At 50.5% G+C, this 15,940-nt stretch overlaps 2 protein-coding genes across 2 annotated transcripts; one reads left to right on the top strand and one right to left on the bottom strand.

Annotated features, from left to right (window-relative positions):
• Positions 1 to 152: 152 nt before the first annotated feature.
• Positions 153 to 7,019, bottom strand: NCS54_00423900 (Hypothetical protein; the record flags this gene model as incomplete). Its single annotated transcript, XM_053149783.1, has 3 exons — positions 153 to 1,356; positions 1,414 to 5,652; positions 5,701 to 7,019. 3 exons carry the CDS (start codon positions 7,017 to 7,019, stop codon positions 153 to 155), a joined length of 6,762 nt encoding a protein of 2,253 aa, XP_053005758.1.
• Positions 7,020 to 12,313: 5,294 nt separating this feature from the next.
• NCS54_00423800 (Hypothetical protein) lies at positions 12,314 to 13,403 on the top strand (the record flags this gene model as incomplete). Its single annotated transcript, XM_053149782.1, has 2 exons — positions 12,314 to 12,404; positions 12,457 to 13,403. 2 exons carry the CDS (start codon positions 12,314 to 12,316, stop codon positions 13,401 to 13,403), a joined length of 1,038 nt encoding a protein of 345 aa, XP_053005757.1.
• Between the last annotated feature and the right edge of the window lie 2,537 nt (positions 13,404 to 15,940).

The following is a 15,940-nucleotide window of genomic DNA, read 5'->3' as shown; positions in this document are numbered from 1 at the left end:
ACTTGTACCGTTGACCTGAGTTTGATAAAGCCATGAGATGTAGTGGGAGGCATGGAAGTAGTTGACTGAAAGAAGAATATTTCTGTTGTTACTTAATTGAGACATCTTTAGTAGGTCTAAATAAGGCATGTAACAGAAATCCACAGCGACGACTAAAGAACTACCCCAGTATCTTTAGACAATGAAACCTCATTAGCGCGAACAAGTTGACCCCTGAACTTCTTTTTCATCCGCGCCAGCTTCTTTGCATAGTCCAACATGGACTCTGATTGGTTTCTCTCCATCTTCCCGTAGATCTTCACACGAGCTGAAGCAAACCCACTCCACGGCTTGATTGCATCTTCTCTACCCCCTCCCTCGGCCGTGATCCGCTGCTGATCCATGAACCGGCCAGATAGAAGCCAAGCTCTGACGGCTTCAGTCCCTGCAAGCGTGAGGCAACTCGTGACACCGTTCTTTCCAAAGTAGTAGACTGAGGCGCCTCGGTGCACGAGTAACTTGGCAGCTTCGAGGCTGCCGCAGGCACTCGCAAGCATGAGGGCGGAGCCCAGGGAGCATCCTTCATAGTCGAGCCTGGCCCCCATTTCCAGGCAGTTTTCCATTACATCAACACAGTTCAGCGCTGCTGCACGACATAGAGGACTCCATCCGCGCTGTGGCTCGAGGTTCAATATTGTCTGAAAGGTCTCCCGAGGGACTCGTCGCTGAAAGTGGCGGAACCTTGTTGATAGAAAGGCCATCTTGCTGAAAGGATACCAATCCAGGTGCCAAGGAAATGGGCTTGTTCCAGATAGCCCAAAGTTGTCCTCCAGCACGAGTTGTGATGTTTCGTTCTTGCAGATAATGCAGTGCATTAGACACCGGCCGCACTCGTCCTTCAGAACCAAGTCGCACCCCAGCTGTCTCAGCGCAGTGAGGCCGCGGGGAGTAATGGGTATATCGTCACAATGCACTGGACGATATGGGTTAAGAATCAACTGCCTTGGCAGCTTGGAGATTAGGCCGAGGGGAAGTTCCTCCGTTCCAGACGAAACCATCAGCCAAGGGAGAGTACCTGTTCTGCAGATCATGGCCGGTGAAGCGCCCAAGCTGATGAGGTGCGCTACCATGTCGACGGTCGTCGCGTAAATTAGGGGCGTCCATCCGTTGCAGTCAACGCAGTCGACATCGGCGCCATGTTCAACGAGGATTGAAGCGGCCGCTTTGTTTCCTTTCCACGAGGCGACATGCAGCGCTGTTACCATGCGAGACCGCTGTCCGTAGCCGCTAGTGTGCATAAAGAGAAATCTTGCCTGTAGTCGGCGATTCACGATAGTTTGGAGGATTTGCTGACAAGTCGAGTCAGTGTACGGCTTCCTAGATGCCACGGAAAATTAGCATAAAGCCCTCTGGACTCTAACAAGTGAATCTTACAGCTTAGCAGCACGCTCAAGCTTCTCCCAAGCCTTCATTATAATCTTAATCCCTTCAGAGTTACCAGACCACACGGCATGATGAAGAGGAAAGTCAAAACCGCCGACTAAGTCTCCGCCACACTTGTAGTAAGACTCGACAATGGGGCTCAGAAGCCAGTTGAAGTTTGGCTGTGCAGCCGCAGCCTCAATGATGCTCTTTACACCCCCGCTCGAGTACTGGGCCGACTTCAACGTACTTGCGCCCTCGTTCAGGAACCATTGTGCAATCTCCAACTTGCCTCGCTTCAGCGCCAGCATCAAAGGGGTGCATCCACCAGTCCTCGGCATGATCACATCGATTGGACAGCCCTTGGAGACAACATTCTGGCAATTCTTCTTATCACCGGCTTGGATAGCCCGTCCAAGTTCTGCTGCCAGGCGCTTATGGTGTTTGGGGGATAGAGACCCTCTGTCGCCTACCTCGTCCTGCCAGGTCTCGAAAAACTGGACGAATTCAACCAGATTCCGCTCTTGGGCATAGTCTCTCGGGCGCTTTCCAAAGTCATCCAATGACTCGGATGCTCCGTGTTTGCGCAAGACCTCAGCAACAGAAACGCCAGCTCCACAGACAGCCAGGTGCAAGGGTGTCTGGCCAACTTTGTTCTCCGCCATAACATGGAATCCTTTGGAGATGAGGAGCTCTGTTATCCCGGTAAGTCCCATATAAGCGCTGACATGTAGTGGAGTCCAGCCCTCTCTTGACCTGGAATCTTTGATCTTGATGAGATTGTCATCGAGGAGGAACCTCAAACAAGCTAGGCTGTCATTGGCTGAGGCAAAGTGCAGTGCATTCGCCTTTTCGAGGAATATTTTTCCTCGCCCCCGCGCCTTCACAGAAATATCCATCGACTTCCCCCAGTCAGTGATAGACGATGTCTGTGCACTGTGAGACAACACCTGCCGCAGAAATCCCACATTATCTGATCTGAGCGCTACGGAGAGGGCTGTCCGAGACTCGGGTCGACCTCCAAGGCACGGATCGGCTCCTTGCCTTAGGAGCAACTCGACGCATGGCAGTGAATCCTCCTCTAGGTGATAAGCAATCACAGACATTGCCCTTTTATCACGAGTCAAAGCGTTGATGTTAGCGCCTCGTTGGATGAGAGATTCCATTAACCAGACAGTGTTGGTTTCGCTTAACCGTAGGGCGAGCGTATGAAGAAGTCCAAGACCATCATTAGGGGACGCATGGTTGAGCTTGTTGCTCTTGCAGTGGTCAAGGAGGAGCTGCAGCATGGGCTTTTCTTTCTTAATCTTACGACGGTAAGAAGGACAGCAGGCTTCCTCGATAGGCGAAGAACCCATGGTCCAGTGATGGATGTCGACTTCGTGCTTCAGAAGGAGTTCCACCATCTGCAATTCGCCGCTACAGATGGCCATCTTGAGGAATTGCTGCACCGAGTGTGAGTTTCTGGCTGACGCCCAGTACTGGGTTTGTCGCAACATCTCGTGAACCGTGTCGACGGCGATAAAACATGGCCCAGTCCAGGTCTTCCGTTCTTTTCGGGAAATCATATCGAAGGCCAGAGTGATACCACAAACTTGGTTCCGTTCCTCGTAGACTTGCATCGCCCCGAGTCCAACCATGGTCATCACAACATTGTCCATCGGCTTTGTCAATACCTTTTGGCGCCCTTTTGGGCTGATCTGGCTTGGCAGACGACAGAAGAATTCCCAGAGCGTTTCCCCCTCGGCATCTTGGTTGCGAAGCACGCCTGGGGGTGTCAAGATCTTGATGACCTCAGCGTTTGGGGCCAGCCATTCCCTCAGCGCATTCCTGATGTACATCTCGACTGGCAACTGGCCTTGGAATTTGTACTCAACCGAGTAGTGATATGCATCCAATAGAATCTGAGCCTCCTGCAGTGGCATCAGGGGTGATAGCTCATGCAGCGGTGTTTGGGCCCCCTCAACGGCGGGCTCAAACTCAGCGCCTACCTCAAGAAGACGACGCACAACGTTCCCAGAGCCAAGGCTGGCCGCTGCGCCCATGATTGGGCCGTGGTTCGACCAGAAATCGGGGAGTTCCGAGCATATGTCCAGGAGGGAGAAGAATACACGTTCCCTCTTGTCCTTCTCTCGCTTCATGTCATGTCTATGTCTGGATGAAATAGTCGACGAATTGGTGGTGGATGAACCGAACCAATCATTCTCTGAATCAGACGAGTTATAGCTTGTAATAGCGGACTCATCTGATTGAGAGTCTTCATCATCGTCTTCTTCTTCTTCTGAAGAGTCCCATGAATCGATCCCTAATATGTCGAGAGGTTTTGGCCGCAACACGATTGAGAGCAGCGTCTCATCAGCAAGCGTCCTTGTCCGAAGGGCGCGGGCCGTGCCTTCACGATCGAGCTGAATTAGTTTACAAAAGAGCACCTTGTCAATGTTGCGGGCCTGGGCCAGATGGTGCCAGGCTGTCATTCCCCTTGCGTCTAGGTTCGAAAGAGAGATGCCGAGCCTCTTCAAAGTCTCATAGAACCGAATGCCAGACTTGGAGTGATGTACGTGAATAGGCAAGCTACCATTGACATCCTCACAGTAAGGATCACAACCAGCGGCAATAAGGAGTTCGAAGACGTCGCAAGCGTCATTCCTGGCTGCCAGGTGCAGAAGTGTTCCACCATCATGGCGACATTCAACCACGTCGATTTCACCGATAGCAAGGTAGCGCTTAACCAATTCGACGTCGTCGTCGACAACAGCCTGCATCATTCGTGCCAGCAAAACATCTCTGGTCGTCAACAGCTGAGTGTCGAAAATGTGGTCATGCTCAGAGAATGAGAGCTTTGCGTCCATGCACCAGCGAGACACTTCAGAGCCAAGCTCTTTCGCCCACTTCTCGGTACAAACCAATTCTGAAGCAAGGTATCTCAAGAGTGAGAGCATTGACGACTTTGCCTCAGCATTGGTGCGATCCATTTTGCGGAAGCATTCGCTGAAGAAGGAAAGCTCCCTCTCATCAGGGACAACCCCTAAAGACAGTAGGTAGGAGATTGGAGTGACATCTTGGAGGAAAAGTGCGATTTCAGTGGTAGTCAACGAGACGGAATACCCCTCTGGACCGAGAAGGTCGTTAGATGGCCTGGCCCCTTGTCGAATGAGACTCTTGATAGTTAGGTTTCTCCGTCTACTCACTGGGAGGAAATCAGTGAGTGAAATGAGCCTGTATACCTCAGAAAGACCAGTAAAATCCTTATCGAAAACAAATACCGAAGAGAATGCGAGGTCGACAGGTCTGATGTTGTCCCATCGAGAGTTTACCGCGACTCCTTGACTGACGAGGGAACTGCATATCTCTGGAATGTTGAGCCATGCCGCCATGTGGAGCGGCCTAAAACCAGCGTTGAGAATCCGCTGATCCCATGCTATGTGTTGGTCTGGGCTTGAACGTAGACTCCTAGATTCACGAAATCTTCCAAAACTTATTCTCACATCCGTCTTGGTCCGTCCATAAAGGCTACCACTGTCGCGGCCCATAAGAGTGCTTACAAGCTCGTGTGACCATCTTGTGAAATAAGACGTCTTGGATGGATGAAAGAGTGAATTGGCAAGATTGAATAAAGTCGGGTCGTCGAGTCCATTTCGTGTGAGAGACATCCAGAAGATGGCAGAGTACGGGTAGAAGGGATAATGCTTGTTCCTCATCTGGATCAGGTCGTCACCATTCAAGTGGTGCTTCGTATCGCCCTCTATGAGCTCCGTTTCAAAGTTCTTCAGCTGCAGAAATCTCAGGCATTGGGTAGCCAGGAGCAAGTCGGAGCTCTGCTTCGAGATAACGTATCTGTCGATGCCAGGACTATTACCCAATGCCGCCCTGTTCTCGAGGAACTCCTGGACAGTAAAGTGAGCGAATTCCAGGCGGTTGCCGTCTTGGGATTTCCGGATGAGACTGCTGCATCTCCTCAAAATCTCCTCCTCGGTTACCATGTTTCTCTCAGTCAGAGCTGCGCCCAGAGTGGGAGGTGTCGAAACCGCCTGGCGCAGCTGCAGAATAGTCAAACTTGGCTCAGCAAAGGCAATGAAGCTGAGACACATGTGAACCATGGATTGAACTGTATCAGAGGCTCTGCTGATCCTCTCGAGTAGTCGACGGTAGCTCTCAGGCAGGTCCGGAGGGAGCTTCTCCAGGGCTTCTCGTCGCTCTTCATCATGAGCACAGTCGCAAAGATAGTCCAGCTGGCAGACTACCCATCGAAACCTGCTCGGTGTGAGTCAAATTAAAACTTGTGGGGTCATGGCCACATACATGCCCTTGGCTCGGTTGACGAGGATGTCAGCGATCTCAGACTTCATACTTATGTCATTGAGCTGTAGTCGTCTGGTTTTGATCCTATTCTCCAGCTCGGCTCCGACAAACATCCGTACGTCTTCGGTATGCGCGGCGATATGAACGACTTCAAAGTCTTCATCCAGACGAATACGGATGTTGAAGTGGTCACGGCTGAAGAGGGCCATTGACACCCTTTCAGAGTAGTCTGCCATCTCCCGCAACATTTCAACGACGTCTTCTGTTTCATCACCACACTCGTCAAGTCCATCGATGACCATAAGTGTCTGGCCAAAGTGTTCCGACATTTGACTAATCCTAGCCCGAAGCTCGTCACTATCAGGCGTTCTTGGGAGACCCTGGGGTGGATGAAGTTCGTCATAGTACTCGCAAAGGGTTGCAAAGGCCTCTTCTTTCTGGCGGGCGAGCTGAGACGCAATAGCGCCAAGGATATTAGTCGTTTTCCAAGTCGATGGATTCTTGTAGTCACAGAAGAAGAAAGCGGCGCCCGTCCCAGGAGCATCATGACTGCGTGTTAGTGCCTCCTGGATGACTGAGCCCGCAAGAACCGTCTTGCCAGCTCCCGGTATACCAGTCAGCCAGAGCCTAGAGCCAGGCGTATGGAGCCAATGCTCAAAGGCGGGAGACTCAGTCAGCCACAGCCCTGTCAAGGCATGTCGAAGTTTGACACTGGTTTCCAGATTTGGCTGTGGATTAACGGCCATGAAGAAGTCAAGGATGTGTTGCTTCTTGCGGTCCACCTCAATCAAGGTGTTGATCTCGATCCTCTTTACCGTCTCCTCAATCGTTGTAACCTGCTTGCTCAACTCGCCGGTTTTTGACAACGAAAGCTGCAGTTTCCGCATCGAGTCTGCAGATAACGCGAGGTTGATGGTGGTCTTGTGACTGGAGATCTCATTGAGAAGAGCTGTTGTTTCTGAGGCGGAAAAGGGCCATTTGAGTTGCCGGCCAAGGCTCTTTGACCTTGATCCACTGTTGAAGCTGTCGAGGGCCTTGCTGACCCTTTTCTGGACCTTTTCAAGTGTTTTTTGACAATGTCCCAAGTAATGGTTTCTTAGGGCTGGGTCGAAACCCTCTCCATCGGCCTCCAGGCTCTCGGCAAGAGCCTCAAGCACGCGCAGCACGCGGGCGAGGTCATTGAGCTGATCGGCGATGGTCTGTACCTCGTCCTTGGCGTCCTTGGCAGCTTTTGTGAACTTGTAAACATGCTTGAAGGTGACATCGGCCAGGGATATGAGTCCAGCGATGCTGGCTGCCAATGACAGAGGCTCAGCCATGGAGCGAGCGTACTTCCGACGTGAGACCTGAGTTATCTTGGAGCGGAGAGAAATGACATGAGATTATGAACCCCGCACCGTGAATTTGTTTTACGACTCTCAAGGCAGCAATTTGGAACTGCCAATAGCAGCTGCAGCCAATGCACTTCGCCCGGAGTAAGCAGGCTCACCAACTTGGCTATTTAGCATAACGAGGAACTTGTCTTTTGCTATTCACTATAAGGTTTGATATACCTATATTCCACACCAGGAATTAGGATATTAAATATCTCATTAAGGAACGAAATTTGCTCCCGCTATGAATCCGAGATGCTGTCTATCCGAGGTGCTTGGGAGAATTAACTCAAGACGGAGTACCTCTTGTCTATGAACCATCAAGTACAAGTCAGGCATTCTGGTGGCGTTATAAACGATTGGTTGAGGCCGTCCCTGTCTCAGGAAAGTCCGGGTACAACCGGAAGCCTTCTTTCTTAATGGAATGCTTGTTGTTTTCACTGCTCAAAAGCCAGTGAATGGCTTTAATCTTCGCCCAAGTCATCCAGCATTTTCAAGTTGCTACTCAGCATAGTTCAAGTAATCTCAAATCACTATCATCGCAAGAAACTGGAAAACTAAACTCCTCGTGCCCTGTTTGAATAAGCCAAACACGCCCATGCGTCTGCACGACGCAAGCGGATACCTGATAGAAAGGTCTCGGAGCCTGACTTGCCCCTTTTCTCTTTCCCCCTCAAATGCCTCAGCTGAAATCAAGTTTGTTGGTTGTGCCCTCCGAAGTGTGGTCACACGGGCGGAGAGTCAGACTGTGTTTGTTGCCAATCCGATGGCTCGCTCAACGTCGTTGCAAGACCGGTGTGTGAGGGAGAAAGCGCCGGTGGAGCCAGCCAAGACAGCATGACAGGGGATGCATTGGCTGGAGGTTGACTCAAGATCTGTTTGGCGGGATGGGAGGAAGAAGCAAACACGGCCTGGTATGTGGCCGACACAGAGGTCTCAGGGGTCTCAGAGCATTCATCCCTTCCGCCTTTCCAAGGGAATGGGATTTCTCAACTTCTTCTCTTCATAATCTGTCTGCAATCTTGTATCCGTAATCGCGTATGAGTTCTCAGTATCTCGACAGTTCTCATAAGTCAAGGCGAGGAAACAAACACATCATGACCACTACTCTCCTGTTACCAGGCTGTTCGGCATGAACAGGAGAGTAACACCTGAAGTTGGGGGCCGAAAGTGAGAAACAAGTCATCACGGGTACGGCACTGATCTTTACTACACTTCAGGTTGTCAGAGCAAGGGAATACTGATTCCTATAGTGATTTTATATTATACGCGGTACAGTTACGAAATTATGGACATTTAGCATCTGTGCCATGCTCTCTGCCTTAACGTGGCCTCTGGCGCGCTATAATTCCATGGTTTGCCTCAAAAAGATCAAATATAAAAGAAAGGGGGGCGAGGATACTCACCCTCCTTAGCCCTCTCAACCCCAAACATCTTTTTCCTAAAAGGCTAGGTGCTGGCGCCACCGGGTGATGGGTCATAGGATGATCTACATGCCGCCTCTGCACCAACAGGACTGGGAGGTGTTCTTGTTGCGAACCCCAGCCGGAGCGGCATTATTCAAATAAAGCAATAGAGCATGTTAAGTACCTATAGACTCTAAAGAACACTCCACTTACCTTTAGCCAAGATCAGCTATCAAAAGATGCCCCTCACGGATGTCTTTGACACTCGACTCCCGGCAATAGATAAGGGACCAAGGGAGAGGCCCTTTACATTCTCGATCCTCGTGTTCCGTGCACAATAGATAGGCAGCCATCAACTTTCGTCATCATGCTCCAGGCTCTGGTGCGTGTGGAGTGATGGGCTGCCTGGTGCAGAGCACCATCTTCACAGCCTCTGTTGGCAAGTGATCGAGACTCTGCCGACATGTCCAATATTGGAAAAGGGATGGGTATAGCGCGATTCCCAGCTCGTATCGAATATACAATGCAGACTCGAACGAATAAATTACCATCTCCGTCCGTAACTAGCACTATATGTTCGTACGTAAACTCTACGACATCCTACAAGTTCTGCCGCCAGAACCTAAGGCACGTCCTGACGACGAAGGTCGTTACCGAACTCTGCAAGAATGGGTCTGGCAGAGAGTGTCCCAACTTGACTCTTGACGGGAAGTGTGTCTGGGGTTCTATCACTAAACCTGAAGCATGCCCACTGTGCCCTAAAGTCTAAGGGCGTCCTCGGAGGTTACTTCAGGAATATGTTTGCCTGTGTGTTGAACCATGCTAACCGAGCGTTTGTAGACCTGTTCGCTTCCGAGATTCGATCCTACGGATACATGATAGGACATTAAGATGAAGGGTATGGAGATTGAACAAGCAGGTAGAATGCAGCTGTCGAATACAGCGCAATGATAAATACCGCAGAGAGCTACATATTCGTGGCGAGCCGACTGGAAGCCTTCAAGTCATCTCCATCCGCACTCCGAGCCCGATGCAACATGAGGTCCTGCTTGTCCACCGACAGTGCCTCAACTCGCTCTTCCAAATCCTTGACAACCTAATTCACCGTACCATACGCCTCTTTCCAGCAACTAGTGATGATAGATCCAACCATATTGCCCTCGACGGTCGGGAATTCTTCCTTCTCGTATTTTGCGTAGACCTCGTCATCTCCGGGACCCTGCCATGGGCGTTGCCAGGTTGTGATTTCGCAGATGGCAGAGCCAAGGGCAAAAAGGTCCCTATTCCGGGCTGGTCGGCTCTCGAATTTTCGTCCTCGTAATGGAAGTTCGTACTGCGCCTCCTCGCAAAATGTCTCTGAAAACTCGCGTCCTTCGATCAAAACGGCGCCAAAGTCGCCAAGCTTCACCCGGAAGTTGTCAAATAGCATCAGATTGCGGCAGCTTAGATCGCAGTACTGAAATTGTTTTGAGTGGAGATATGCGAGGCCTCGGGCGGCGTTCGTAGCCATACGTAAGGGTATTCCCAGAGCAAGAGGCTTGTCGGGATGTTCTTTGATGTAGGAGCGAACATTGTTCAGGGAAGCTAGCTCGAGGCGGACAGAGTGGATACCAGCATCGAGTTCTTGCAGGCCCAGAAATCGAGGGATAAGCGGATGGTTGCCGAGATGTTGGTAGATGGCAGCCTCTCGAATCATGTCATCGTCGCCAGATGTTTGGGGAATCCCAGGATCCTCATAGTAATCAAGAACACGCCTCCCATCCTCCTAAATTTGGTATCCCTTGAGCACAACGTTTGGATCGTCTGTGGTCGAAACGTAGGAGCTGCCTCCAACGGCAAGGACTCTGAATCGGTGCGCACGCTCCATATTATGAAGCAGTATTGACTGGAATTGAGAGCAATGACCATGGCCTCTTAGGGGAATAGCCAACCAGTGCAACTGACCATTTGGAAGAACCCGAGTCCGTCCACGTGAAGCTGTCATACGCGAGAGATCTAATAGTCTATCGTAAGTGCTGATATCACACCCTACGTAGATATTTTAAGATGCTGTGTTGTGACCTAGATCTTTGGCAGGTAATCTCGAACTATTGGACTCTGGCCAGTTAACCCTCGATTGGCCCATTCCAAACTCATACAACAGTAGACTTGCATCGCCCCGTGATTTAATTCGCTTGTTCTCTGCGGTTATGGTACAAATTAGATAAGACTGGCTTGGAATCCGGTTCCTGGTACGCCGTGCTGAATCTCATTTGCATGTCATAATATCATTTAAGATCGCCCGAGTGAAACAACTGTGCTTGTTTTGGTGAGGTTATGGATAGACAATATGCAGTTTCAAACTATAACAAGGATGGACCTAGATTCAAAGCCACCCCTTACTTCATGCGCCGTATAACATCTATCCAAGATCGAACATCTTGTCTCTCTTTAATGGAAGACTACAAGCAATATAGTAAATTTTAGCAAGTACGTTGCCGCATCATAATACAGACAAAACTTCAAACATCAACTTAGCAGACAGAGGCAGAGTTGGTTAGCGAGCAGAATATTGACAAGGCAATGGCTCGGCTATGCTCTTGAGGAGGAAGTCATCTTATTGCCACGATTCCAGGCGCTGTGCCTGTACCCTCCTTACTCACACTTCTGTAGATTGAAATCGTCCCGATAGAGCAAGATACAGCATCCCGCCTGCACAAGAGTGTTCTTGTCATTGCGAGAAAACAACGCCGCTTTGTCAGCGTCTTGACATTGACAAAGGCCGAGAAACGCCACGCCAAGCCAACAAGTGATTCAGCTGCGGGCGTTAGATGATCCACATTGATCGAGATTCTACGGCAGAAGCAAAGAGCCGTAAAGGGAATGAGTCGTACACAAGAGGGAGCAACTATAGCCGGCTTCAAGCCACTAGCTAGCGAGTTGCAATGGACGAACCCACGTTGTTAGCCTCATGCTTCAGCTGCAGATCCAGCGGTACTCTAGCATCATAGGGCTTACAGTGTTGGAATAGAAGACTCAACAGGCTTCTAGGTGCTAACCCGTTTCATTTTATCATACAGATGCCTCAAGCAGTCCCTCGCTGGCGCCATGCCACGTAGAACTCGCTCAGAAGCTCACCCACACCTGTGAACTGTTTTGTAAATTTCAGTTTCAACTGCACTTGAGGGTGGTCAGACGTTCAAGCCACGGCAAAGGTGAAACCGCCGAGCCTGCAGCTCCTAGTGTAGCCATTTCACGCAGACTGCCTTGCTCCTGGTGCCCAAGCTAGCAGCCTAATCCCCATGTATATTGACTTGATTCATATGGAGAGTCAGTTGGGCACAAATGAATCATGATTCATCGCTCACACTAAGGTGGGTTGTGTTGGCAGCCGCAACCACCAACAGTTGAAAACAACAACGCATACATTTCCATTTTCAGTTTACGGAGCTACTCAGGTACTTCTAACTCGGGACCCGATGGCAAGGCCTGAAGCTTCTTCTGCTTTCTTCGAAGATTGTTCCAGTTGGGGTCGATAAATAGGCTCTCAACACCCCTCCAGGCCCACAGTGTATCCCAAGGCTCGACTGCTTCATCGCCAAGACAACGTGGCTAGAGGTGAGGCACCAATTGTTTTTCTTTTTTCTTTTTCTCATTTACGAGACGAAATACTTACTTCTTGTTAGGCAGAAAGCGTTCTTCACGGAAAAGGCATGACTTCAGCCCTGTTCCCGAGTTGCGGAGCTGGCCCTGTGGTCAAGAACCCAGGTACACAGCGCTGAAAGCGTTCCCATTGTCATGCCTATCAAAGTCTCTGACCAGTTATAAAGGCCAAAAAATGTCTTTATTGCCGTGATGGGTGTCACGGGTTCGGGCAAGAGCACCTTCATCTCCAAGTGTTGTGGCCCAAATGCCACGGCCTCAATCGGCCATTCCATGAGATCATGTAGGTCACTCCCAAGCTTTCACTTACTTCCTACACATTCTAACACTATCAGGCACGTCGGACGTGGCTATCTATCCCTTCGTGCTGTCAGACAGCTGCACCGTCTATCTCATCGATACTCCTGGTTTCGATGACTCCCACAAAAGCGACACCGAGGTACTCAACGACCTTGCCGCCTGGCTTGTAGCTTTTCGCGTTGCAAAGATCCTTCTCCACGGCATCATTTATCTGCACCGTATCACCGACACGCGTATGCAGGGCTCCGCCAAGAAGAATCTGCTTCTCTTCAAGAAGCTTTGTGGGCAGAACGCCCTGAAGAATGTTGTGCTGGCCACTACGATGTGGGAGTGGGCCCCGAGCGAAATGGCCCGCTCACGAGAGAAGGAACTGATAGAAACGTCAGAGTATTGGGGGTACATGATGAAACACGGCAGCATGTGTTTTCGAGTCGACGGTCCTGACTCGGAAAAACATATCGTCCAGCATCTGGCCAACCATAACAACCCAGTTACTACTGACTTACAGACCCAACTGGTTGATGAGCAACGCAGACTCAACGAGACGTCGGCGGGCCAGGAACTACAGACCGAGGTGGCCAAGGACAAGAGGCGGTGGGAACACGCGGTCCAAGAGACCAGGACAGAGATGCGCGAGGCCAAAAGGCAAAGCGATCACGAAAGTCTGAGAGCCCTTGAAGAAGAGCTTTGCAGATGCAAGAGCGAGATCAAGCGATCCGAGGAAAGGCGTTGCTTTCTTGACACAACCATGAAGGATCTGATTGTCCTGTACAACAAGCAGGTTGCCGACATGGAAGAGCAACAGGCTTCCCACTATGGCCATCCAGTCAGGGTGGAACTGCCCAGCCTGGAGGACCAAACACAACCAACAGGGCAACCCATCGAGGTAGAGCAGCCTGGCACAACCCCTGGCCCGTCAAACGAGTTGGTGTTATACGGAACCAACGACGTGTCAGAAATACCAGCACAAGATCTCAGGTAACACTCCACCCGTTCAATCTTTCTAAGCAACCTCGAAGGTATGCTCATGGTCATAAACAGTATCCAGACGTACCCCGAGAATCCGATTGACTCAAGGAGAGATTACTCCGGAACCACACACGGCTCCATAGTTTCTCTCCATTCTTGGGGTATGGCCTACAAATCTAACAGATAAATGAACGATTAAGGCTAACTACCGCTGGAAAAGGTTATTCTCCAGATCTCACTGAGCACCACCTCCGCATTTGCAACACGAGGGACCTTACCAGGATCCGCCAGTTTGATTTAGGGGACGGCCGCGGCTGTTTGGAATTGAATTTCTAACTCTTCAAAGAGACAATAAGAGAGATGGTCACAGCTAGTGGAACGAGCCCTGAGATGTGCTTCTGTTTCTGTATAGGCTATGTCAGCTCAGTAGGGGGAAGGGCATAGCAGCCAACTAAATTGTACACATTATGCGTTTATCGGCCTTGCGTAGGAATCGGCGAATATGTGCTTTGTATGGAAACCTATGTGCATGAAAGTGAGGGCCATATGTTTTTGACGGGTCGTGAAAAGGGAAATCGTCCAGTTCCGGGAACGGATCCAAGCTGTTCAATCCCGATCACCCAGTTCAGTCGGCCCGACTCCAGTTGAGTAAAGATGATGATGATGATAATAAAAGAATCTAATAGCCATGGACACCATCAATACATTAGAGCTACTCTTGATTGAGGCTCCTTAACCTGTTAACATCGACAGAATATGTAACTTCCCTCAGTCCCAACCGGTCACCAACTATTCACGTCAGCCATCATCCGTGACCGACACCGCCGTCTTTCGTAGGCAGCAAGCCAACCATGTAAAGTCGACAGGTCGTGTGATTCTGACCAACCTCCTCATCACGCGGCTGACAAAAATCAGGTTGATCACCAACCCCGCGTCACCCGCAGTCTCCGTAAGTTGGCCGGCATTCCGCCGGAGCACGCGATATAGACTACTCTCCCTTGAACCTCAATCGACCTGTTATGGGCAGTCGCTGCGCATAAAAGGTTTCGTCTGTGGATGCGACGTTGGTTGTCGGTGTGAAGCGGATCGTCTTGGCAACCGTGCCAGGATGTCGAGATGCCTCAGGTGCCGGGCACCTTGCGGTGTGACAAAGGCGCAGAGGTTGGTGATGAACACTCCTACGCATTAACTAGCTTGTAACTTTCTTATTTTAGCTGCCTATTTAAGGTTACGTATATCCGGTCAATTATAGGCAGGAAGCTATAGTTGCGGCAACCTCATTGCCGTTGCAGATTTCACATCGGCATGTTCGGTAGGAGTGGACAAATGAGATCCATGTTCGTCTTGGCAAATTGAAAAAAAAAAATTAAACAAGCTTCTTGGAAATATGCGCCCATGGTTCCCCAGTGACTGCTCAAGATCGCTTCGACGCTCCGCCAGTGATGGCGTCAGCAGAACGAACTCGTCGAGCATTGTCAGTAACAAAGTCAAGCATTGCAAATTAAACCCGTATCCTCCTCCCAGTAGTTGTACACCTTAAACCAAGCCCATAATTTGACAATTTCGCCTCCCGCTGATACCAAACCCCCAAGGAAACCAGATAAAAGCCCTCTCACGCTCTCCGACCAAACCCCCCAAAGTCATCGCAGCCGTGATGAGCCTCGTGCTTCCCCCCACGCTGCATCTCGGCGCAGCTGGGGCAGGTGACGACAATCGTGTTGGACGTCGTGGCCACGCCGTAGCAGCGGCCGCCGGGGTTGTTGGACCTGCTCTGGAACGCCTGCTCCTGCAGTCTCAGGGCACAGCTCTCAATCTCCAGCTTGGACGTTGTTGTTCCGCAGCAGCAGCACTCTTCTCTCGTTTCCGTCTGGTTACACATTTTTTACGGGCGCTCTCGACTGAGTGAGTGTGTGTGTGTGCGTGCAGGGGTTTGAAAGGTTTCTGTCAGGGGGGGGTTGGTCGAAAGCGTGATGATGACGCAAGGATCTTGATACGTGACTTGAGCTGAGGGGAGAGAAGACGGAACAAAGAAATACTGATAAGAAAAAAGGACTAGAGACAAAGAAAGCAATCGAGAAGAGGGGTTTGCTCGCCTTGATATAATCGTCAGGTGGTGCGTAGCATGATCAGTGTGAGAGCCTGATTCTGCCTAGGTAGACGAGGCGACCGTGAGGCAACGAAAAAAAATGTGCATTGAGGCGGTGTAAACTGAGGTGAGGTAACACGAAAAAAAAGTATACAGTATATTTCCCTCTTTGTCACCTGTTGGACGGCCTCCTGCAACTAGAGATATGCAAGCTGCCGTCACGAGCAATCAAAGACACTGCCTGTTCCGGTCAACTACTCTTAATTCCTGCAGCTTGCCGCGAGGTGTAACACTCCCTTTGGTATTTATATCTCGTACTGGTGGTCCTAGCCCTTGTCCTCAACCAGCTGCAGGTCTGGTCGAGTTTGCCAGCCATGTCTGCCTTGTTTGCACTTTCTAGCGCCTTGTCTCTGGCCTCCTCATCGCCTTGCTTTACTGCTTACCAACGTCGAGTTGGCTGATAG

The sequence above is a fragment of the Fusarium falciforme genome, chromosome 3, assembly GCF_026873545.1.
Source record: "Fusarium falciforme chromosome 3, complete sequence".
In the NCBI taxonomy this organism is placed as follows: Eukaryota; Fungi; Ascomycota; class Sordariomycetes; order Hypocreales; family Nectriaceae; genus Fusarium; species Fusarium falciforme.
The sequence above is the reverse complement of the archived record's forward strand: the minus strand, read 5'-3'. Positions and strand labels throughout refer to the sequence as shown.